Here is a 25,160-nt window from a genome sequence, read left to right as displayed (position 1 = left end):
TTAAGTTTGGTGTTTTGGTTTTTATTTTGTTTACTTCTTCGTGGGGCAAATTATATGTGCACTCATGGTGGGTGTCTTTTATGGTTTCAGTTGTTGTCGACTTTCAGTGGACACTAAAGCCCCACCTGTTTCATTTTGGTTGTTGGTCATAGACTCTTTGTCAGTTCCCTCTTCTGCTTAAGCGCCATTTGTTTTGGGTTTTCTTGCTGGGGAATGTAACATGGACAATCAAGTAATTGGGCTCAGGGCGAGGATCTCCTTCCAGTTAAACATCAGGGACTGTAACATATTGTCTTTATCCATTCAGCTCGCGGGGTTCTCCGTCCATCGTGAGGATGTAATTGGGCTCAGGGCGAGGATCTCCTTCCAGTTAAACATCAGGGAATGTAACATATTGTCTTTATCCATTCAGCTCGCGGGGTTCTCCGTCCATCGTGAGGAAAGAAAGAGCTCTTCGTGAAAAACAAAGGTGGAAGGGTTCGTTTCATGATGTAAAACTCATGGTGTGATTGTGGAAACTTTCTCTGGTCATTGTCACTGCCATATATATTCCCCCCCCAAGCCAACAATCTCTAGGAACTACATTGGACGTTGTGAAAACCACAATTTACTGAGGACGCATTTATTGTAGCTAAGGAATTTATTAAAGAAAATATAAGGAAAACACTACCAAAATTTCCATCAACACATCTCCTATGTTACTCGCTCATCAAATACTCTGGATCATTGCTACTCTCCCTTCCGGGAGGGCTAAAAAGACCTACAAGGCCCTCCCCCACCCTCCTTTCAACAAATCAGATCATGCCTCCATTCTGCTCCTCCTCACCTATAGGCAGAAACCTAAGCAGAATGCACCCGTGGTAAGGACTATTCCACAATGGTCTGACCAATCAGAATCTATGCTTCAAGATTGTTTTGATCACACAGACTAGGAAGTGTTTCCCGGGTCGCCTCGGGGGAATAGTAGCTCAGTTGGTCCTGGTCCTTCTGTAGCTCAGTTGGTAGAGCATGGCGCTTGTAACGCCAGGGTAGTGGGTTCGTTTCCCGGGACCACCCATACGTAGAATGTATGCACACATGACTGTAAGTCGCTTTGGATAAAAGCGTCAGCTAAATGGCATATATTAGTATCAACTTGTACACCGACTCTGTGACTGGGTTCGTCAGGAAGGGTATAAAGGATGTTGTTCCCTCTGTGACGATTACAACTTATCCAAACTAACAACCGTGGATCGATGGAAGCAAGACGCGCAAAACTGGAAAGCGCGAACCACGGCATTTAACCACGGCATTTAACCACGGCAACGTGACTGGGAACATGGACGTGTACAAACAGACCACCTGAACATTCCATCCCTGAACACTCCATCCCTGAACATTCCAACCCTGAACACTCCAACCCTGAACATTCCAACCCTGAACACTCCAACCCTGAACACTCCAACCCTGAACACTCCAACCCTGAACACTCCATCCCTGAACACTCCATCCCTGAACATTCCAACCCTGAACCCTCCATCCCTGAACATTCCAACCCTGAACATTCCAAACCTGAACCCTCCATCCCTGAACACTCCAACCCTGAACACTCCAACCCTGAACATTCCAACCCTGAACACTCCAACCCTGAACATTCCAACCCTGAACACTCCATCCCTGAACATTCCAACCCTGAACATTCCAAACCTGAACCCTCCATCCCTGACACTCCAACCCTGAACATTCCATCCCTGAACATTCCAACCCTGAACACTCCAACCCTGAACATTCCAACCCTGAACACTCCATCCCTGAACACTCCATCCTTGAACATTCCAACCCTGAACCCTCCATCCCTGAAAATTCCAACCCTGAACATTCCAAACCTGAACCCTCCATCCCTGAACACTCCAACCCTGAACACTCCATCCCTGAACATTCTAACCCTGAACATTCCAACCCTGAACCCTCCATCCCTGAACATTCCAACCCTGAACATTCCAACCCTGAACCCTCCAAACCTGAACATTCCAACCCTGAACCCTCCATCCCTGAACATTCCAACCCTGAACATTCCAACCCTGAACCCTCCAACCCTGAACATTCCAACCCTGAACCCTCCATCCCTGAACATTCCAACCCTGAACATTCCAACCCTGAACATTCCAACCCTGAACATTCCATCCCTGAACATTCCAACCCTGAACATTCCAACCCTGAACATTCCATCCCTGAACATTCCATCCATCCCTGAACATTCCAACCCTCCCATCCCTGAACATTCTCATTCCATCCCTGAACATTCCAACCCTGAACCCTCCATCCCTGAACATTCCAACCCTGAACCCTCCATCCCTGAACATTCCAACCCTGAACATTCCAACCCTGAACATTCCATCCCTGAACACCATCCCTGAACACCAACCCTGAACCCTCCATCCCTGAACATACCAACCCTGAACATTCCAACCCTGAACACTGGGAACATGGACGTGTACAGACAGACCAGCTGTGACCTCCGTAAGGAAATCAAAGAGGCAAAACGACAGTACAGAGACAAAGTAGAGTCGCAATTCAATGGTACAGAAATGAGACAAAGTAGAGTAGCATGTATTCATATGTCTGTGTGTGTATAGTGTGTGTGTGTGTGTGTGTATTCATATGTCTGTGTGTGTATAGTGTGTGTGTGTGTGTGTGTGTATACATGTGTCTGTGTGTGTATAGTGTGTGTGTGTGTGTGTGTGTATACATGTGTCTGTGTGTGTATAGTGCGTATGTTAGCGTGTGTGTGTATTCATGTGTCTGTGTGTGTATAGTGTGTGTGTGTGTGTATACATGTGTCTGTGTGTGTATAGTGAGTATGTTAGCGTGTGTGTGTGTGTGTGTGTGTGTGTGTGTGTGTGTGTGTGTGTGTGTGTGTGTGTGTGTGTGTGTGTGTGTGTGTGTGTGTGTGTGTGTGTATACATGTGTCTGTGTGTGTATAGTGCGTATGTTAGCGTGTGTGTGTGTGTGTGTATACATGTGTCTGTGTGTGTATAGTGCGTATGTTAGCGTGTGTGTGTGTGTATACATGTGTCTGTGTGTGTATAGTGCGTATGTTAGCGTGTGTGTATACATGTGTCTGTGTGTGTATAGTGCGTATGTTAGCGTGTGTGTGTGTGTGTATACATGTGTCTGTGTGTGTATAGTGCGTATGTTAGCGTGTGTATATACATGTGTCTGTGTGTGTATAGTGCGTATGTTAGCGTGTGTGTGTGTGTGTATATACATGTGTCTGTGTGTGTATAGTGCGTATGTTAGCGTGTGTGTGTGTGTGTGTGTGTGTGTGTGTGTGTGTGTGTGTGTGTGTGTGTGTGTGTGTGTGTGTGTGTGTGTGTGTGTGTGTGTGTGTGTGTGTGTGTGTGTGTGTGTGTGTGTGTGTGTGTGTGTGTGTGTGTGTGTGTGTGTGTGTGTGTATACAATTGTCAGTGCCTATGTGTTTCTTCACAGTCCCCTCTTTTCCATAAGGTGTATTTTAATCTGTTTTTGAAATCGGATTCTACTGCTGAAGAGACCTCTGGTGGCTTGTCGTGTGGGGTATACATGTGTCTGTGTGTGTATAGTGCGTATGTTAGCGTGTGTGTGTATTCATGTGTCTGTGTGTGCTTGTCGTGTGGGGTATACAGTACCTGGGTGTCCAGGCTCTGTGCCAGTAGTTCAGACAGACAGCTCGGGGCATTCAACATGTCAATACCTTCACTTTGAGCCAGGAGAGATTGACATGTTAGCTCTTTGTTTACATCAAAGGGCCAGCCGTGCTGCTCTGTTCTGGGCCAATTGCAATTTTCCTAAGTCCATCTTAGTGGCACCTGACCACACAACTGAACAGTAGTCCAGGTGTGACAAAACTAGGGCCTGTAGGACCTGCCTTGTTGACAATATTGTTAAGAAGGTTTTACAGAATATCTTGTACTGAATGATCTTATATATATTTGTGGACAGACCTCTCCAAATAGTGTCCCATTGCGATGGGGTGAGAGTTCACTCTCCCATGCTATAACTGAATGGGGGAATATGCGTTTGGGAATAAAACAACAAGTCTATAAATACCTGATACCGTTTATTTCGTGGATGCAGAGTTTGTACCTCCTTAAACTGTGGGGACTGGAGAGGGATGGATCCTCAACACGGGGGCCGCACAGAGGGGCATGTGGAGAGGGATGGATCCTCAACACGGGGGCCGCACAGGGGGGCATGTGGAGAGGGATGGATCCTCAACACGGGGGCCACACAGGGGGGCATGTGGAGAGGGATGGATCCTCAACACGGGGGCCACACAGGGGGGCATGTGGAGAGGGATGGATCCTCAACACAGGGGCCGCACAGGGGGGCATGTGGAGAGGGATGGATCCTCAACACGGGGGCCACACAGAGGGGCATGTGGAGAGGGATGGATCCCAGCACGGGGGCCTTAGAGACATGTGGAGAGGGATGGATCCTCAACACAGGGGCCGCCCTGGGGCATGTGGAGAGGGATGGATCCTCAACACTGGCTCCGCACAGGGGGCATGTGGAGAGGGATGGATCCCAACACTGGGGGCCTTAGGGGGCATGTGGAGAGGGATGGATCCTCAACACAGGGGCCGCAGCCCTGGGCATGTGGAGAGGGATGGATCCTCAACACGGGGGCTCCAGGGGGCATGTGGAGAGGGATGGATCCTCAACACAGGGGCCGCACAGGGGGCATGTGGAGAGGGATGGATCCTCAACACGGGGGCCTGAACTTTAGGGGGCATGTGGAGAGGGATGGATCCTCAACACAGGGGCCACACAGAGGGGCATGTGGAGAGGGATGGATCCTCAACTGGGGGCTCGCACAGGGGGCATGTGGAGAGGGATGGATCCTGTACACATTTACAGGGGGCATGTAGAGGGATGGATCCTTAACACGGGGGCCGACTTACAGAGGGGCATGTCAGAGGGATGGACATCAACAGTGGGCCGCAAGAGGGGCATGTGGAAGGGATGGATCTCAATTCTTTTACAGGGGGCATGTGGAGAAGGATGGATCCTCAACACAGGGGCCGCACAGGGGGCATGTGGAGAGGGATGGATCCTCAACACAGGGGCCTCACAGAGGGGCATGTGGAGAGGGATGGATCCTCAACACGGGGCTGCACAGGGGGCATGTGGAGAGGGATGGATCCCCAACACGGGGGGCCGCACAGGGGGCATGTGGAGAGGGATGGATCCTCAACACGGGGCTCACAGGGGGGCATGTGGAGAGGGATGGATCCTCAGCACGGGGGCCGCTTAGGGGGCTGTGGAGAGGGATGGATCCAACACAGGGGCCCAGGGGTGCATGTAGAGGGATGGATCACTCAACACGGGGGGCTCGCACAGGGGGCATGTGGAGGGATGGATCCCAGCCCTGAACCTTAGAGGGGGCATGTCACTAATGGATCCTCAACACAGGGGCCGCCAGGGGGCATGAAGAGGGATGGATCACTCAACACGGGGCCACACAGAGGGGCATGTGGAGAGGGATGGATCCTCAACACGCCCTGAACTTTAGGGGGCATGTGGACTAGGGATGGATCCTCAACACAGGGGCCCAGGGGTGCATGTGGAGAGGGATGGATCCTCAACACAGGGGCCGCACCAGGGGGCATGTGAACCTTAGGGATGGTCACTAACTGGGGCTCCACAGGGGGCATGTGGAGAGGGATGGATCCTCAACACGGGGGCCGAGACATGTCACTAATGGATCCTCAACACAGGGGCCGCACCCTGGGCATGTGGAGAGGGATGGATCACTCAACACGGGGCCCACAGAGGGGCATGTGGAGAGGGATGGATCCTCAACAGCCCACACAGAGGGCATGTGGAGAGGGATGGATCACTCAACACGGGGCCACACAGAGGGGCATGTGGAGAGGGATGGATCCTCAACACTGGGCCTTAGAGGGGGCATGTCACTAATGGATCCAACCAGGGGCCCACCCTGGTGCATGTGGAGAGGGATGGATCACTCAACACAGGGGCCGCACAGGGGGCATGTGGAGAGGGATGGATCCTCAACACGGGGGCCGCACAGGGGGCATGTGGAGAGGGATGGATCCTCAACACAGGGGCCGCACATTACTGCAACTTTAGAGACTAACACAAGGGCATGTGGAGAGGGATGGATCCTCAACACAGGGGGCCGCACAGGGGTGCATGTGGAGAGGGATGGATCCTCAACACGGGGGGCCGCACAGGGGTGCATGCTTAGCCCCCTCCAACCAGGTACCCAGCCCTGAACCTTAGAGACTGTCACTAACTGGCTCCAACCAGGTACCCAGCCCTGAACCTTAGAGACTGTCACTAACTGGCTCCAACCAGGTACCCAGCCCTGAACCTTAGAGACTGTCACTAACTGGCTCCAACCAGGTACCCAGCCCTGAACCTTAGAGACTGTCACTAACTGGCTCAAACCAGGTGCTAGAAAACACAAGCATATTGCATCTGAAATTCTGTGTACGCGACCAATGAGATGTGTTCGCGACCAATGAGATGTGTTCGCGACCAATGAGATGTCTTCGCGACCAATTAAATGTGTACGCGACCAATGAGACGTGTTCGCGACCAATGAGATGTGTACGCGACCAATGAGATGTGTTCGCGACCAATGAGACGTGTTCGCGACCAATGAGATGTGTTCGCGACCAATGAGATGTGTTCGCGACCAATGAGATGTGTATGTGACCAATGAGATGTGTATGTGACCAATGAGATGTGTACGTGACCAATGAGATGTGTTCGCGACCAATGAGATGTGTTCGTGACCAATGAGATGTGTTCGCGACCAATGAGATGTGTTCGCGACCAATGAGATGTGTATGTGACCAATGAGATGTGTATGTGACCAATGAGATGTGTTCGCGACCAATGAGACGTGTTCGCGACCAATGAGATGTGTTCGCGACCAATGAGATGTGTTCGCGACCAATGAGATGTGTTCGCGACCAATGAGATGTGTTCGCGACCAATGAGATGTGTTCGCGACCAATGAGATGTGTACGCGACCAATGAGATGTGTTCGCGACCAATGAGATGTGTTCGCGACCAATGAGATGTCTTCGCGACCAATTAAATGTGTACGCGACCAATGAGACGTGTTCGCGACCAATGAGATGTCTTCGCGACCAATGAGACGTGTTCGCGACCAATGAGATGTGTTCGCGACCAATGAGATGTGTTCGTGACCAATGAGATGGGAGCCAATGTGGACAGCCTATGACAGAGCTGTCCTAGAGCGACCTAGCGACCATCGTCAGGGACAGCAGCTGACCTTTGACCTCTAGCCTTTTCACCACCCTGGTTATTAATCCTCCTGCTGACTTCCTTCCCCTGCCTCAGCCTGTCGCTGCTCGCTAATTAACGTTCTCTCTCTCCCTCTATCTATCTCTCTGTCTCCATCTCTCTCTCTGTCTCCATCTCTCTCTCTTTCTCTCTCTCCCTCTCTCTCTCTCTCTCTCTCTCTCTCTCTCTCTCTCTCTCTCTCTCTCTCTCTCTCTGTCTCTCTCTCTCTCTCTCTCTCTCTCTCTCTCTCTCTCTCTCTCTCTCTCTCTCTCTCTCTGTCTGTCTCTCTGTCTCTCTGTCTCTCTCTCTCTCTCTCTCTCTCTCTCTCTCTCTCTCTCTCTCTCTCTGTCTCTCTGTCTGTCTCTCTCTCTCTCTCTCTCTCTCCCTCTCTCTCTCTCTCTCTCTCCATCTCTCTCTCTGTCTCCATCTCTCTCTCTCTCTCTCTCTCCCTCTCTCTCTCTCTCTCTCTCTCTCCCTCTCTCTCTCTCTCTCTCTTTCCATCTGTCCTTTTCTCTCTCAATTCCCTTTCTCTTCTCTTCTGTTCTGTTCTCTTCTCTTTTGATCTCTTCTCTTCCCTTCCTCCTCTACCCCCCCTCCCTCTCTCTCTCTCTCTCTCTCTCTCTCTCTCTCTCTCTCTCTCTCTCTCTCTCTCGCTCTCTCCTCTCGCAGCAAGATGGTTCAGGTGAAGGTGATAGACGATGAGGAGTATGAGAAAAACAAGAACTTCTTCCTGGAGTTGGCCGAGCCGCGCATGGTAGACATGAGCCTGCAGAAAGGTGTGGTACTGACACCCTCTTCCTCCTCTTCCTCCTTTCACCTTTTCCATTGCTCCTTTCCTCCCCAGGGACTCCCCTCCCTTTCTCTCTCCTTTCCTCCCCAGGGACTCCCCTCCCTTTCTCTCTCCTTTCCTCCCCAGGGACTCCCCTCCCTTTCTCTCTCCTTTCCTCCCCAGGGACTCCCCTCCCTTTCTCTCTCCTTTCCTCCCCAGGGACTCCCCTCCCTTTCTCTCTCCTTTCCTCCCCAGGGACTCCCCTCCCTTTCTCTCTCCTTTCCTCCCCAGGGACTCCCCTCCCTTTCTCTCTCCTTTCCTCCCCAGGGACTCCCCTCCCTTTCTCTCTCCTTTCCTCCCCAGGGACTCCCCTCCCTTTCTCTCTCCTTTCCTCCCCAGGGACTCCCCTCCCTTTCTCTCTCCTTTCCTCCCCAGGGACTCCCCTCCCTTTCTCTCTCCTTTCCAGCCATGTGTTTCTCAGCCATGTGTTCCTCAGCCATGTGTTTCTCAGCCATGTGTTCCTCAGCCATGTGTTTCTCATCCATGTGTTCCTCAGCCATGTGTTCCTCAGCCTCTCAGCCATGTGTTTCTCAGCCATGTGTTTCTCAGCCTCTCAGCCATGTGTTTCTCAGCCATGTGATTCTCAGCCTCTCAGCCATGTGTTTCTCAGCCATGTGTTTCTCAGCCTCTCAGCCATGTGATTCTCAGCCATGTGTTTCTCAGCCATGTGTTTCTCAGCCATGTGTTCCTCAGCCATGTGTTTCTCAGCCATGTGTTTCTCAGCCATGTGTTTCTCAGCCTCTCAGCCATGTGTTTCTCAGCCATGTGTTCCTCAGCCATGTGATTCTCAGCCATGTGTTTCTCAGCCATGTGTTCCTCAGCCATGTGATTCTCAGCCATGTGTTTCTCAGCCATGTGTTCCTCAGCCATGTGATTCTCAGCCATGTGTTTCTCAGCCATGTGATTCTCAGCCATGTGTTTCTCAGCCATGTGATTCTCAGCCATGTGATTCTCAGCCATGTGTTCCTCAGCCATGTGATTCTCAGCCATGTGTTTCTCAGCCATGTGATTCTCAGCCATGTGATTCTCAGCCATGTGTTTCTCAGCCATGTGTTTCTCAGCCATGTGTTTCTCAGCCATGTGATTCTCAGCCATGTGATTCTCAGCCATGTGTTTCTCAGCCATGTGTTTCTCAGCCATGTGTTTCCCGTTGTCCACCTGTGTTTCCCTACAGCTGTTTGTTTAATGGGAAGTAATGTTGACTAGAGGAAACTACAGCTGTTTGTTTAATGGGAAGTAATGTTGACTAGAGGAAACTACAGCTGTTTGTTTAATGGGAAGTAATGTTGACTAGAGGAAACTACAGCTGTTTGTTTAATGGGAAGTAATGTTGACTAGAGGAAACTACAGCTGTTTGTTTAATGGGAAGTAATGTTGACTAGAGGAAACTACAGCTGTTTGTTTAATGGGAAGTAATGTTGACTAGAGGAAACTACAGCTGTTTGTTTAATGGGGAAACAAATACTTCCCAAAGGTTCTAATGTAAACGAGCTGGTGGCCATTGAAGTGTGTGTGCGTGCATGCGTGTGTGTCGTGTGTGTGTGTGTGTGTGTGTGTGTGTGTGTGTGTGTGTGTGCTGTTTGTTTAATGGGAAATAATGTTGACTGTGTGTGTGTGTGTGTGTGTGTGTGTGTGTGTGTGTGTGTGTGTGTGTGTGTGTGTGTGTGTGTGTGTGTGTGTGTGTGTGTGTGTGTGTGTGTGTGCGTTCAAATGTGTCAAATGAAAGGAAAACACTGTAGGTGAAATTCAAGTATTGATTTATTTTTCCTTTTTGAAAAGCCTTAATCATAGAAAACAGAAAGACATGCAGCTTTATTGGCTGTGTAGCAGTCTGTCCGTGGTGTTACAGATGGTGTTCTCCTCCACCCTCTGGTCCACTACCATGTTCCTCATGTTACAGATGGTGTTCTCCTCCACCCCAGATTAGATTCGGTTACTTGTCCAACACTCTAACCACTAGGCTAACCTGCCGCCTCTACACTCTAACCACTAGGCGACCCTGCCGCCTCTACACTCTAACCACTAGGCTACCCTGCCGCCTCTACACTCTAACCACTAGGCTACCCTGCCGCCTCTACACTCTAACCACTAGGCTACCCTGCCGCCTCTACACTCTAACCACTAGGCTACCCTGCCGCCTCTACACTCTAACCACTAGGCTACCCTGCCGCCTCTACACTCTAACCACTAGGCTACCCTGCCGCCTCTACATTCTAACCACTAGGCTACCCTGCCGCCTCTACACTCTAACCACTAGGCTACCCTGCCGCCTCTACACTCTAACCACTAGGCTACCCTGCCGCCTCTACACTCTAACCACTAGGCTACCCTGCCGCCTCTACACTCTAACCACTAGGCTACCCTGCCGCCTCTACACTCTAACCACTAGGCTACCCTGCCGCCTCTACACTCTAACCACTAGACTACCCTGCCGCCTCTACACTCTAACCACTAGGCTACCCTGCCTCCTCTACACTCTAACCACTAGACTACCCTGCCGCCTCTACACTCTAACCACTAGGCTACCCTGCCTCCTCTACACTCTAACCACTAGGCTACCTGCCACCTCTACACTCTAACCACTAGACTACCCTGCCACCTCTACACTCTAACCACTAGGCTACCCTGCCACCTCTACACTCTAACCACTAGACTACCCTGCCGCCTCTACACTCTAACCACTAGACTACCCTGCCGCCTCTACACTCTAACCACTAGGCTACCCTGCCGCCTCTACACTCTAACCACTAGACTACCCTGCCTCCTCTACACTCTAACCACTAGACTACCCTGCCGCCTCTACACTCTAACCACTAGGCTACCTGCCTCCTCTACACTCTAACCACTAGGCTACCCTGCCGCCTCTACACTCTAACCACTAGGCTACCCTGCCGCCTCTACACTCTAACCACTAGGCTACCTGCCTCCTCTACACTCTAACCACTAGGCTACCCTGCCGCCTCTACACTCTAACCACTAGGCTACCCTGCCTCCTCTACACTCTAACCACTAGACTACCCTGCCGCCTCTACACTCTAACCACTAGACTACCCTGCCGCCTCTACACTCTAACCACTAGGCTACCTGCCTCCTCTACACTCTAACCACTAGGCTACCCTGCCGCCTCTACACTCTAACCACTAGGCTACCCTGCCTCCTCTACACTCTAACCACTAGACTACCCTGCCGCCTCTACACTCTAACCACTAGGCTACCTGCCTCCTCTACACTCTAACCACTAGGCTACCCTGCCGCCTCTACACTCTGACCACTAGACTACCCTGCCGCCTCTACACTCTAACCACTAGGCTACCCTGCCGCCTCTACACTCTAACCACTAGGCTACCCTGCCGCCTCTACACTCTGACCACTAGACTACCCTGCCGCCTCTACACTCTAACCACTAGACTACCCTGCCGCCTCTACACTCTAACCACTAGGCTACCCTGCCGCCTCTACACTCTAACCACTAGGCTACCCTGCCGCCTCTACACTCTAACCACTAGGCTACCCTGCCGCCTCTACACTCTAACCACTAGGCTACCCTGCCGCCTCTACACTCTAACCACTAGGCTACCCTGCTGCCTCTACACTCTAACCACTAGGCTACCCTGCTGCCTCTACACTCTAACCACTAGGCTACCCTGCCGCCTCTACACTCTAACCACTAGGCTACCCTGCCGCCTCTACACTCTAACCACTAGGCTACCCTGCCGCCTCTACACTCTAACCACTAGGCTACCCTGCCGCCTCTACACTCTAACCACTAGGCTACCCTGCCGCCTCTACACTCTAACCACTAGGCTACCCTGCCGCCTCTACACTCTAACCACTAGGCTACCCTGCCGCCTCTACACTCTAACCACTAGGCTACCCTGCCACCTCTACACTCTAACCACTAGGCTACCCTGCCGCCTCTACACTCTAACCACTAGGCTACCCTGCCGCCTCTACACTCTAACCACTAGGCTACCCTGCCGCCTCTACACTCTAACCACTAGGCTACCCTGCCACCTCTACACTCTAACCACTAGGCTACCCTGCAGCCTCTACACTCTAACCACTAGGCTACCCTGCCACCTCTACACTCTAACCACTAGGCTACCCTGCCGCCTCTACACTCTAACCACTAGGCTACCCTGCCGCCTCTACACTCTAACCACTAGGCTACCCTATCTCCTCTACACTCTAACCGCTAGGCTACCCTGCCGCCTCTACACTCTAACCGCTAGGCTACCCTGCCGCCTCTACACTCTAACCGCTAGACTACCCTGCCGCCTCTACACTCTAACCGCTAGGCTACCCTGCCGCCTCTACACTCTAACCGCTAGGCTACCCTGCCGCCTCTACACTCTAACCTCTAGGCTACCCTGCCGCCTCTACACTCTAACCGCTAGGCTACCCTGCCGCCTCTACACTCTAACCGCTAGGCTACCCTGCCGCCTCTACACTCTAACCGCTACGCTACCCTGCCGCCTCTACACTCTAACCACTAGGCTACCCTGCCACCTCTACACTCTAACCGCTAGGCTACCCTGCCGCCTCTACACTCTAACCCCTAGGCTACCCTGCCGCCTCTACACTCTAACCCCTAGGCTACCCTGCCGCCTCTACACTCTAACCGCTAGGCTACCCTGCCGCCTCTACACTCTAACCACTAGGCTACCCTGCCGCCTCTACACTCTAACCACTAGGCTACCCTGCCGCCTCTACACTCTAACCACTAGGCTACCCTGCCGCCTCTACACTCTAACCACTAGGCTACCCTGCCACCTCTTCACTCTAACCACTAGGCTACCCTGCTGCCTCTACACTCTAACCACTAGGCTACCCTGCCACCTCTACACTCTAACCACTAGGCTACCCTGCTGCCTCTACACTCTAACCACTAGGCTACCCTGCTGCCTCTACACTCTAACCACTAGGCTACCCTGCCACCTCTACACTCTAACCACTAGGCTACCCTGCCACCTCTACACTCTAACCACTAGGCTACCCTGCCGCCCCTACACTCTAACCACTAGGCTACCCTGCCACCTCTACACTCTAACCACTAGGCTACCCTGCCGCCTCTACACTCTAACCACTAGGCTACCCTGCCGCCTCTACACTCTAACCACTAGGCTACCCTGCCGCCTCTACACTCTAACCATTTACATTTACATTTAAGTCATTTAGCAGACGCTCTTATCCAGAGCGACTTACAAATTGGTGCATACACCTTATGACAACCAGTGGAACAGCCACTTGCATCTAAATCTTGTTGGGGGAGAAGGATTACCTACCCTTACTTACCCTATCCTAGGTATTCCTTGAAGAGGTGGGGTTTCAGGTGTCTCCGGAAGGTGGTGATTGACTCCGCTGTCCTGGCGTCGTGAGGGAGTTTGTTCCACCATTGGGGGCCAGAGCAGCGAACAGTTTTGACTGGGCTGAGCGGGAACTGTACTTCCTCAGTGGTAGGGAGGCGAGCAGGCCAGAGGTGGATGAACGCAGTGCCCTTGTTTGGGTGTAGGGCCTGATCAGAGCCTGGAGGTACTGAGGTGCCGTTCCCCTCACAGCTCCGTAGGCGAGCACCATGGTCTTGTAGCGGATGCGAGCTTCAACTGGAAGCCAGTGGAGAGAGCGGAGGAGCGGGGTGACGTGAGAGAACTTGGGAAGGTTGAACACCAGACGGGCTGCGGCATTCTGGATGAGTTGTAGGGGTTTAATGGCACAGGCAGGGAGCCCAGCCAACAGCGAGTTGCAGTAATCAAGACGGGAGATGACAAGTGCCTGGATTAGGACCTGCGCCGCTTCCTGTGTGAGGCAGGGTCGTACTCTGCGGATGTTGTAGAGCATGAACCTACAGGAACGGGACACCGCCTTGATGTTAGTTGAGAACGTCAGGGTGTTGTCCAGGATCACGCCAAGGTTCTTAGCGCTCTGGGAGGAGGACACAATGGAGTTGTCAACCGTGATGGCGAGATCATGGAACGGGCAGTTCTTCCCCGGGAGGAAGAGGAGCTCCGTCTTGCTGAGGTTCAGCTTGAGGTGGTGATCCGTCATCCACACTGATATGTCTGCCAGACATGCAGAGATGCGATTCGCCACCTGGTCATCAGAAGGGGGAAAGGAGAAGATTAATTGTGTGTCGTCTGCATAGCAATGATAGGAGAGACCATGTGAGGTTATGACAGAGCCAAGTGACTTGGTGTATAGCGAGAATAAGAGAGGGCCTAGAACAGAGCCCTGGGGGACACCAGTGGTGAGAGCGCGTGGTGAGGAGACAGATTCTCGCCACGCCACCTGGTAGGAGCGACCTGTCAGGTAGGACGCAATCCAAGCGTGGGCCGCGCCGGAGATGCCCAACTCGGAGAGGGTGGAGAGGAGGATCTGATGGTTCACAGTATCGAAGGCAGCCGATAGGTCTAGAAGGATGAGAGCAGAGGAGAGAGAGTTAGCTTTAGCAGTGCGGAGCGCCTCCGTGATACAGAGAAGAGCAGTCTCAGTTGAATGACTAGTCTTGAAACCTGACTGATTTGGATCAAGAAGGTCATTCTGAGAGAGATAGCGGTAGAGCTGGCCAAGGACGGCACGCTCAAGAGTTTTGGAGAGAAAAGAGAGAAGGGATACTGGTCTGTAGTTGTTGACATCGGAGGGATCGAGTGTAGGTTTTTTTCAGAAGGGGTGCAACTCTCGCTCTCTTGAAGACGGGAGGGACGTAGCCAGCGGTCAGGGATGAGTTGATGAGCGAGGTGAGGTAAGGGAGAAGGTCTCCGGAAATGGTCTGGAGAAGAGAGGAGGGGATAGGGTCAAGCGGGCAGGTTGTTGGGCGGCCGGCCGTCACAAGACGCGAGATTTCATCTGGAGAGAGAGGGGAGAAAGAGGTCAGAGCATAGGGTAGGGCAGTGTGAGCAGAACCAGCGGTGTCGTTTGACTTAGCAAACGAGGATCGGATGTCATCGACCTTCTTTTCAAAATGGTTGACGAAGTCATCTGCAGAGAGGGAGGAGGGAGGGGGAGGATTCAGGAGGGAGGAGAAGGTGGCAAAGAGCTTCCTAGGGTTAGAGGCAGATGCTTGGAACTTAGAATGGTAGAAAGTGGCTTTAGCAGCAGAGACAGAGGAGGAAAATGTAGAGAGGAGGGAGTGAAAGGATGCCAGGTCCGCAGGGAGGCGAGTTTTCCTCCATTTCCGCTCGGCTGCCCGGAGCCCTGTTCTGTGAGCTCGCAATGAGTCGTCGAGCCACGGAGCGGGAGGGGAGGACCGAGCCGGCCTGGAGGATAGGGGACATAGGGAGTCAAAGGATGCAGTAAGGGAGGAGAGGAGGGTTGAGGAGGCAGAATCAGGAGATAGGTTGGAGAAAGTTTGAGCAGAGGGAAGAGAAGATAGGATGGAAGAGGAGAGAGTAGCGGGGGAGAGAGAGCGAAGGTTGGGACGGCGCGATACCATCCGAGTAGGGGCAGTGTGGGAAGTGTTGGATGAGAGCGAGAGGGAAAAGGATACAAGGTAGTGGTCGGAGACTTGGAGGGGAGTTGCAATGAGGTTAGTGGAAGAACAGCATCTAGTAAAGATGAGGTCAAGCGTATTGCCTGCCTTGTGAGTAGGGGGGAAGGTGAGAGGGTGAGGTCAAAAGAGGAGAGGAGGGAAAGAAGGAGGCAGAGAGGAATGAGTCAAAGGTAGACGTGGGGAGGTTAAAGTCGCCCAGAACTGTGAGAGGTGAGCCGTCCTCAGGAAAGGAGCTTATCAAGGCATCAAGCTCATTGATGAACTCTCCGAGGAACCTGGAGGGCGATAAATGATAAGGATGTTAAGCTTGAAAGGGCTGGTAACTGTGACAGCATGGAATTCAAAGGAGGCAATAGACAGATGGGTAAGGGGAGAAAGAGAGAAAGACCACTTGGGAGAGATGAGGATCCTGGTGCCACCACCCCGCTGACCAGAAGCTCTCGGGGTGTGCGAGAACACGTGGGCGGACGAGGAGAGAGCAGTAGGAGTAGCAGTGTTATCTGTGGTGATCCATGTTTCCGTCAGTGCCAAGAAGTCAAGGGACTGGAGGGAGGCATAGGCTGAGATGAACTCTGCCTTGTTGGCCGCAGATTGGCAGTTCCAGAGGCTACCGGAGACCTGGAACTCCACGTGGGTCGTACGCGCTGGGACCACCAGGTTAGGGTGGTCGCGGCCACGCGGTGTGGAGCGTTTGTATGGTCTGTGCAGAGAGGAGAGAACAGGGATAGACAGACACATAGTTGACAGGCTACAGAAAAGGCTACGCTAATGCAAGGAAATTGAATGACAAGCGGACTACACGTCTCGAATGTTCAGAAAGTTAGGCTTACGTAGCAAGAATCTTATTGACTAAAATGATTAAAATGATACAGTACTGCTAAAGTAGGCTAGCTGGCAGTAGCTGCGTTGTTGACACTACACTAATCAAGTCGTTCCGTTGAGTGTAATAATTTCTACAGTGCTGCTATTCGGGGCTAGCTGGCTAGCTAGCAGTGTTGTTTACGTTACGTTGAGTTAAAAGAACGACAATAGCTGGCTAGCTAACCTAGGAAATCGCTCTAGACTACACAATTATCTTTGAAACAAAGACGGCTATGTAGCTAGCTATGTAGCTAGCTACGATCAAACAAATCAAACCGTTGTACTGTAATGAAATGAAAATGTGATACTACCTGTGAATGCGACCGGTTGAGTTCTATTCAGTAGACGTTGGCTAGCTAGCAGAGTCTCCTACGTTAAGGACGACAAATAGCTGGCTAGCGAACCTCAGTGAATTAAGATAATCACTCCAAGGCTACACACACTAAACTACACAATTATCTTGGAAACAAAGACAGCTATGTAGCTAGCTAACACTGAACTAATCAAGTCGTACAGTTGAGTGAATAGCACTACAGTGATGCTAATCTGTGTGCGTTAGCTAGCGTTGCTAGCTCCTGGGCGAATAGCAGTGAAGGCTACGTTAGGGCGACGAAATACGAAATACGATAATTATGCAATTATCTCTGATACAAGGACGGCTATGTAGCTAGCTAAGAAGAATGGCTAAGATTATGTAGCTAGCTAACAGTAAACTAATCAAGTCGTACAGTTGAGTGAATAGCACTACAGTGATGCTAATCTGTGTGCGTTAGCTAGCTCCTGGGCGAATAGCAGTGAAGGCTACGTTAGGGCGACGAAATACGATAATTATGCAATTATCTCTGATACAAGGACGGCTATGTAGCTAGCTAAGAAGAATTGCTAAGATTAGACAAATCAACCGTTGTACTATAATGAAATGTAATGAAAAAGTTATACAACCTGCAGAGCGAAGTGCGAATGCGACCGCTCGCTCCAACCGGAACCGGAAACTCCAACCACTAGGCTACCTGCCACCTCTACACTCTAACCACTAGGCTACCTGCCACCTCTACACTCCAACCACTAGGCTACCTGCCACCTCTACACTCTAACCACCAGGCTACCTGCCACCTCTACACTCTAACCACCAGGCTACCCTGCCGCCCCTACACTCTAACCACTAGGCTACCCTGCCACCTCTACACTCTAACCACTAGGCTACCCTGCCACCTCTACACTCTAACCACTAGGCTACCCTGCCGCCCCATTCAATCTTTAAAATACTATCTCTCTACGTTGGCCTCTCTCTTGTTTTAAACGCTGTGATTTCTCTTCTGACATTTTCTCTCTCTCTCTCTCTCTCTCTCTCTCTCTCTCTCTCTCTCTCTCTCTCTCTCTCTCTCTCTCTCTCTCTCTCTCTCTCTCTCTCTCTCTCTCTCTCTCCACCTTGTGCATAAAATGAAATTGAATGATGGGTAGGATGTCTATTTCACCCGACACGTTGGCGGGTGGTCACGTTGCAGGCCGTGTTCCCTCTAAACTGCTGCGGTCGCACACCTCCCTCCAGGACTGCCGCGGAGAAGAAATGCCAGAGATGAGATTGAACCCCCCCACCATTAGTTTGCACTACATCGAATCAACATTATATCAGCCCTTTTTTTTCAATGCAACAAACCAAAAATACATCTTACTTTTTTAATTCAGTGATTAATTCAGTGATTAATTCAGTGATTAATTCAGTGATTTTGTTGTAGGCAGAGCCAGAACGCAACGGACTAGAATTCTATTTGTGCTGGGATAGCGAACGAGTGGTCTTTCAACCACCCCTGGGAGTGAGTGTGCTTTTCAGATTAGTTCAGATCAGGGTCACGGATGTGCACATTTGTTTAATATTCTTTGCTAGTTAGCGTTGTTATTAGCCCAGTTCTAGATAAGTATAGGTCAGCAATGAGGAGTTACTGCTTACCACAAGAGAACAAAAGGTTAAGCTACATTTCAAGCAGTGTTGCCACAGTAAGGAAAGTAGCTATTCGCTGTCCGAAAAGTCGCTAGAAGTCGCTAAATGACGTCATTGCCTAATTTGCATAATTGGCCATGTGCATGTAATCGTGATGGACGCTGTAGGAGAGAGGAATAACGTCGTAGGAGATACAAAAAGTTAGTAAAAAAAACAGCCTAAATATGTTTAGAACTACAAATGAACTGTCTTCTTCTGTCGATTCTTGTTTTGTTTTTTTATATCACAACCCTCCTCCTTTATCCGGGCTAGTGTAACGGATCTGAAACGGCTAGCTTAGTTAGCGTTGGTGCTGGTGTAACGGATCTGAAACGGCTAGCTTAGTTAGCGTTGGTGCTGGTGTAACGGATCTGAAACGGCTAGCTTAGTTAGCGTTGGTGCTGGTGTAACGGATCTGAAACGGCTAGCTTAGTTAGCGTTGGTGCAACGGATCTGAAACGGCTAGCTTAGTTAGCGTTGGTGCTGGTGTAACGGATCTGAAACGGCTAGCTTAGTTAGCTTTGGTGCTGGTGTAGCGGATCTGAAACGCTAGCTTAGTTAGCGTTGCGCGCTAAATAGCGTTTCAATCCGTGACGTCACTCGCTCTGAGACCTTGAAGTAGTTGTTCCCCTTTGTTCCCCACAGTTAAAACATTAACATGTTTAACCTTAACATATTTTACATGTTTGTTGTTGTATACAATCTACATTAACAACAATGGACCAATAAGAGACAATAGAAAAACTGTCAATGGCAATGTGAGAAAATGATGGTAATTAGTATGGCCCTAAATCAGGTTAATTACTTTGTCCCCCAGACCCCCTCCACACACACAGGCTGTGCTGGCTCACAGAAAGAGTCGGTTTCTCGGAGTCATTTTGGTCCAGGGCTCTCTATGGTAGGTTCAGCAACTGAGGAGCTGACTTAAATGAGTAAGCAGCTGATGTGCCAAAAAAGCTGCAAAACATTATCAGGCAGCTGGTGCTCATAACAAGTCTCAGCAGACAGCTTCATCCCATTTCTAAGTTTGCTTTTTACCACACTCATCTGGCTGAATACTCTCTCGACTTCAGCATTCGAGTGTGGCAAGAACAACACAGACACAGCAGCCATGGTAAGGACAACACAGACACAGCAGTCATGGTAAGGACAACACAGACACAGCAGCCATGGTAAGGACAACACAGACACAGCAGCCATGGCAAGGCCAACACAGACACAGCAGCCATGGCAAGGCCAACACAGACACAGCAGCCATGGCAAGGCCAACACAGACACAGCAGCCATGGCAAGGCCAACACAGACACAGCAGCCATGGCAAGGCCAACACAGACACAGCAGTCATGGTAAGGACAACACAGACACAGCAGCCATGGTAAGGACAACACAGACACAGCAGCCATGACAAGGACAACACAGACACAGCAGTCATGGCAAAATCTTGAAACGGGTCAATATCAGCTGCATCCCTGAACTTCCACATCTCACTCCAGAAGCCCAGTGTGTGTTTTGTCTCATTCCATTTACTGAGATGGATGGCTCGCCATTGCTGGACAATCTTGTCAATCTCTGTAGGGGAGTAGCCAAGGAGCTTGGCTATTTTTAGTATTTCTCCGGGGCTCTTATTGCGCTTTAGAGTTTCCTCCACGTTGAAAACTGACATGTACTGCAATGCTTCGATGTTGTCCGGCAGTCTCACGCTCAACTCATTAGTGAGGGAGATGGTGAAGGCTACACACCGCTTTCAGACATTGTATTCATCCTCAGGCGCAAGGTGGAGCTCAGCTGCCTTTGACTCAAAAAGGTAACCAATGTACAGTTTGGGACTGATGTATCTATCTATTGGCCATTTGAGTACATCAACATTTGCCAGTGGATTCAGCACCCTGCTGCTCACAGACTTGATCAGCTGTCAAGTAGCTGAAGAGGATCTACTTGCTCTCCCTCAAAAGCCTTGATGGCCAACTGTACCTCACCCAGCACTGCCTTCAAAAGAGTCAGATACAATATGTTTTCAGGATCACTGGACTTGGAGTATAAACCCTCAGCCATGTAGCAGTGTTCACTGGACTTGGAGTATAAACCCTCAGCCATGTAGCAGTGATCACTGGACTTGGAGTATAAACCCTCAGCCATGTAGCAGTGTTCACTGGACTTGGAGTATAAACCCTCAGCCATGTAGCAGTGTTCACTGGACTTGGAGTATAAACCCTCAGCCATGTAGCAGTGTTCACTGGACTTGGAGTATAAACCCTCAGCCATGTAGCAGTGTTCACTGTACATGGAGTATAAACCTCAGCCATGTAGCAGTGTTCACTGGACTTGGAGTATAAACCTCAGCCATGTAGCAGTGTTCACTGGACTTGGAGTATAAACCCTCAGCCATGTAGCAGTGTTCACTGGACTTGGAGTATAAACCCTCAGCCATGTAGCAGTGTTCACTGGACTTGGAGTATAAACCCTCAGCCATGTAGCAGTGTTCACTGGACTTGGAGTATAAACCCTCAGCCATGTAGCAGTGTTCACTGGACTTGGAGTATAAACCCTCAGCCATGTAGCAGTGTTCACTGGACTTGGAGTATAAACCCTCAGCCATGTAGCAGTGTTCACTGGACTTGGAGTATAAACCCTCAGCCATGTAGCAGTGTTCACTGGACTTGGAGTATAAACCCTCAGACATGTAGCAGTGTTCACTGGACTTGGAGTATAAACCCTCAGCCATGTAGCAGTGTTCACTGTACTTGGAGTATAAACCCTCAGCCATGTAGCAGTGTTCACTGTACTTGGAGTATAAACCCTCAGCCATGTAGCAGTGTTCACTGGACTTGGAGTATAAACCCTCAGCCATGTAGCAGTGTTCACTGGACTTGGAGTATAAACCATCAGCCATGTAGCAGTGTTCACTGGACATGGAGTATAAACCCTCAGCCATGTAGCAGTGTTCACTGGACTTGGAGTATAAACCCTCAGCCATGTAGCAGTGTTCACTGGACATGGAGTATAAACCATCAGCCATGTAGCAGTGTTCACTGGACTTGGAGTATAAACCCTCAGCCATGTAGCAGTGTTCACTGGACTTGGAGTATAAACCTCAGCCATGTAGCAGTGTTCACTGGACTTGGAGTATAAACCCTCAGCCATGTAGCAGTGTTCACTGGACATGGAGTATAAACCCTCAGCCATGTAGCAGTGTTCACTGGACTTGGAGTATAAACCCTCAGCCATGTAGCAGTGTTCACTGGACTTGGAGTATAAACCCTCAGCCATGTAGCAGTGTTCACTGTACATGGAGTATAAACCCTCAGCCATGTAGCAGTGTTCACTGGACTTGGAGTATAAACCCTCAGCCATGTAGCAGTGATCACTGGACTTGGAGTATAAACCCTCAGCCATGTAGCAGTGTTCACTGGACTTGGAGTATAAACCCTCAGCCATGTAGCAGTGTTCACTGTACATGGAGTATAAACCCTCAGCCATGTAGCAGTGTTCACTGGACTTGGAGTATAAACCCTCAGCCATGTAGCAGTGTTCACTGGACATGGAGTATAAACCCTCAGCCATGTAGCAGTGTTCACTGGACTTGGAGTATAAACCCTCAGCCATGTAGCAGTGATCACTGGACTTGGAGTATAAACCCTCAGCCATGTAGCAGTGTTCACTGGACTTGGAGTATAAACCCTCAGACATGTAGCAGTGTTCACTGGACTTGGAGTATAAACCCTCAGCCATGTAGCAGTGTTCACTGTACTTGGAGTATAAACCGCCGGGGCGGCAGGGTAGCCTAGCGGTTAGAGCGTTGGACTAGTAACCGCAAGGTTGCAAGTTCAAACCCCCGAGCTGACAAGGTACAAATCTGTCGTTCTGCCCCTGAACAGGCAGTTAACCCACTGTTCCTAGGCCGTCATTGAAAATAAGAATTTGTTCTTAACTGACTTACCTAGTTAAATAAAGGTAAAAAATGTAGCAGTGTTCACTGGACTTGGAGTATAAACCCTCAGCCATGTAGCAGTGTTCACTGGACTTAGTGACTGCGAAATGCAGCCTAAGCTCCTCCTACTGGTCCAAAATGCGTCAAAACGGGTGTTCAAAATTTGAGGTCATACTCCTCCTCCAGCACTTCATGGACCCCATTGTTAATCGCCATCATAACAGTTAGTCCCTATCCCCAGGAGTTTCTCTCTTTTAAGACGACACTTCTCGAGGAAAGCCACAACAGCACGGGGCTATAGATTTAGCATCTCCTCCCTCCAACTCAACAAGCTCCAGAAAAGTTGATAGAATTGTCTGCTTGGTGTCACTCAAGTACCTTATCACAACCCCCACCAGGTACATAGAAACGCTTACATCCGTGGACTCATCGAGGAGGAGGCTGAAACACTGGTCACCCACATCTGTGGACTCATAGAGGAGGAGGCTGAAACGCAGGTCACCCACATCCGTGGACTCATCGAGGAGGAGGCTGAAATGCTGGTCACCCACATCTGTGGACTCATCGAGGAGGAGGCTGAAACGCAGGTCACCCACATCTGTGGACTCATCGAGGAGGAGGCTGAAACACTGGTCACCCACATCTGTGGACTCATCGAGGAGGAGGCTGAAACGCAGGTCACCCACATACGTGGACTCATCGAGGAGGAGGCTGAAACGCTGGTCACCCACATCCGTGGACTCATCGAGGAGGAGGCTGAACGCCGGTCACCCACATCTGTGGACTCATCGAGGAGGAGGCTGAAACGCAGGTCACCCACATCTGTGGACTCATCGAGGAGGAGGCTGAAACACAGGTCACCCACATCTGTGGACTCATCGAGGAGGAGGCTGAAACGCCGGTCACCCACATCTGTGGACTCATCGAGGAGGAGGCTGAACGCAGGTCACCCACATCCGTGGACTCATCGAGGAGGAGGCTGAAACGCAGGTCACCCACATCTGTGGACTCATCGAGGAGGAGGCTGAAACGCAGGTCACCCACATCTGTGGACTCAATACTTTCGCAAGGCACTGTACCACAGGTGGATTCCAATTAAGTTACGACTCCCGATTGGCACAGAGGTCTAAGGCACTACATCTCAGTGCTAGAGGTGTCACTACAGACCCTGGTTCGATTCCAGGCTGTATCACAACCGGCCGTGATTGGGAGTCCCATAGGGCGGCGCACAATTGACCACGCGTTAGAGTTTGGCCGTGGGGTAGGCCGTCACTGTAAAATGAGACTTTGTTCTTAACTGACTTGCCTGGTTAAATAAAGGTTATATATAAATAAATTAAAGTTGTAAATTAATCTCAAGGATGGAAACCAGATGCACTTGAGCTCAAAGGACTTATGAAAATATGTTATTTCAGTTTTTTATTTTTTAGTAAATTAGCAACAATTTCAACAAAAAAATATATAAATAAATGCTTTCGGTTTGTTATTTTTGGGCATTGAGATTAAAAAAAAAAAAAAAAAGTTTGAATCCAGTTTAGAATTCAGGCTGTAACGTAACAAAATGTGCAGTAAGTCAAGAGGTCTGAATACATCTAAATGTATAAATAAAAAATAACATACACGTACTGTATAGTAGGCTATATCATAGAACTCAAAAACGCTATTTCAATGTGAAAATGTTATGGGATTGTCAAAGACCCCAGCCACCCAAGTCATAGACTGTTCTCTCTACTACCGCATGGCAAGCGGTACCGGAGTGCCAAGTCTAGGACAAAAAGGCTTCTCAACAGTTTGTTACCCCCCAAGCCATAAGACTCCTGAACAGGTAATCAAATCTGTTTATCTTATATGCATAGTCACTTTAACCATATCTACATGTACATACGATCTCAATCAGCCTGACTAACTTGTGTCTGTATGTAGCCTTGCTTTTTTTATAGCCTTACTACTGTATATAGCCTCTCTACTGTATATAGCCTCTCTACTGTATATAGCCTCTCTACTGTATATAGCCTCTCTACTGTATATAGCCTCGCTACTGTATATAGCCTCTCTACTTAAAATAGCCTCTCTACTGTATATAGCCTCTCTACTGTATATAGCCTCTCTACTGTATATAGCCTCACTACTGTATATAGCCTCTCTACTTAAAATAGCCTCTCTACTGTATATAGCCTCTCTACTGTATATAGCCCCTCTACTGTATATAGCCTCTCTACTGTATATAGCCTCTCTACTTGATATAGCCCCTCTACTGTATATAGCCTCTCTACTGTATATAGCCTCTCTACTGTATATAGCCTCACTACTGTATATAGCCTCTCTACTGTATATAGCCTCTCTACTGTATATAGCCTCTCGACTGTATGTAGCCTCTCTACTTGATATAGCCCCTCTACTGCATATAGCCTCTCTACTGTATATAGCCTCTCTACTGTATATAGCCTCTCTACTGTATATAGCCTCTCTACTGTATATAGCCCTCTACTGTATATAGCCCCTCTACTGTATATAGCCCCTCTACTGTATACAGCCCCTCTACTGTATACAGCCTCTATACTGTATATAGCCTCTCTACTGTATATAGCCTCTCTACTGTATATAGCCTCACTACTGTATATAGCCTCTCTACTGTATATAGCCTCTCTACTGTATATAGCCTCTCTACTGTATATAGCCTCTCTACTGTATATAGCCTCTCTACTGTATATAGCCCCTCTACTGTATATAGCCCCTCTACTGTATGTAGCCTCTCTACTGTATATAGCCTCTCTAC

General features: G+C 50.0%; 1 protein-coding gene and 1 long non-coding RNA gene across 4 annotated transcripts in view; one reads left to right on the top strand and one right to left on the bottom strand.

Annotated features, from left to right (window-relative positions):
* LOC127913471 (sodium/calcium exchanger 3-like) overlaps positions 1–25,160 on the top strand; it is a 204,421-nt gene that overhangs the window by 124,724 nt on the left and 54,537 nt on the right. For both annotated transcript variants that reach the window (XM_052485492.1, XM_052485491.1), the window contains exon 3: positions 7,972–8,078. In XM_052485492.1, the coding sequence (XP_052341452.1) occupies positions 7,972–8,078 (107 nt within the window). The remainder of the gene's footprint in view (positions 1–7,971; positions 8,079–25,160) is intronic.
* On the bottom strand, positions 11,506–17,720 carry LOC127913472 (uncharacterized). 2 transcript variants are annotated; one of them, XR_008085647.1, is made up of 4 exons: positions 17,658–17,720; positions 12,641–13,168; positions 12,523–12,574; positions 11,506–12,489 (listed from the first exon to the last, which is right to left on the bottom strand). It is a non-coding gene; the product is annotated as an uncharacterized LOC127913472 (long non-coding RNA). The 2 variants fall into 2 exon arrangements; XR_008085646.1 differs by lacking the exon at positions 17,658–17,720 and having other exon boundaries at positions 12,641–13,275.

This window comes from Oncorhynchus keta, chromosome 29 (assembly GCF_023373465.1).
Source record: "Oncorhynchus keta strain PuntledgeMale-10-30-2019 chromosome 29, Oket_V2, whole genome shotgun sequence".
NCBI classification, from domain to species: Eukaryota; Metazoa; Chordata; class Actinopteri; order Salmoniformes; family Salmonidae; genus Oncorhynchus; species Oncorhynchus keta.
The sequence above is the reverse complement of the archived record's forward strand: the minus strand, read 5'-3'. Positions and strand labels throughout refer to the sequence as shown.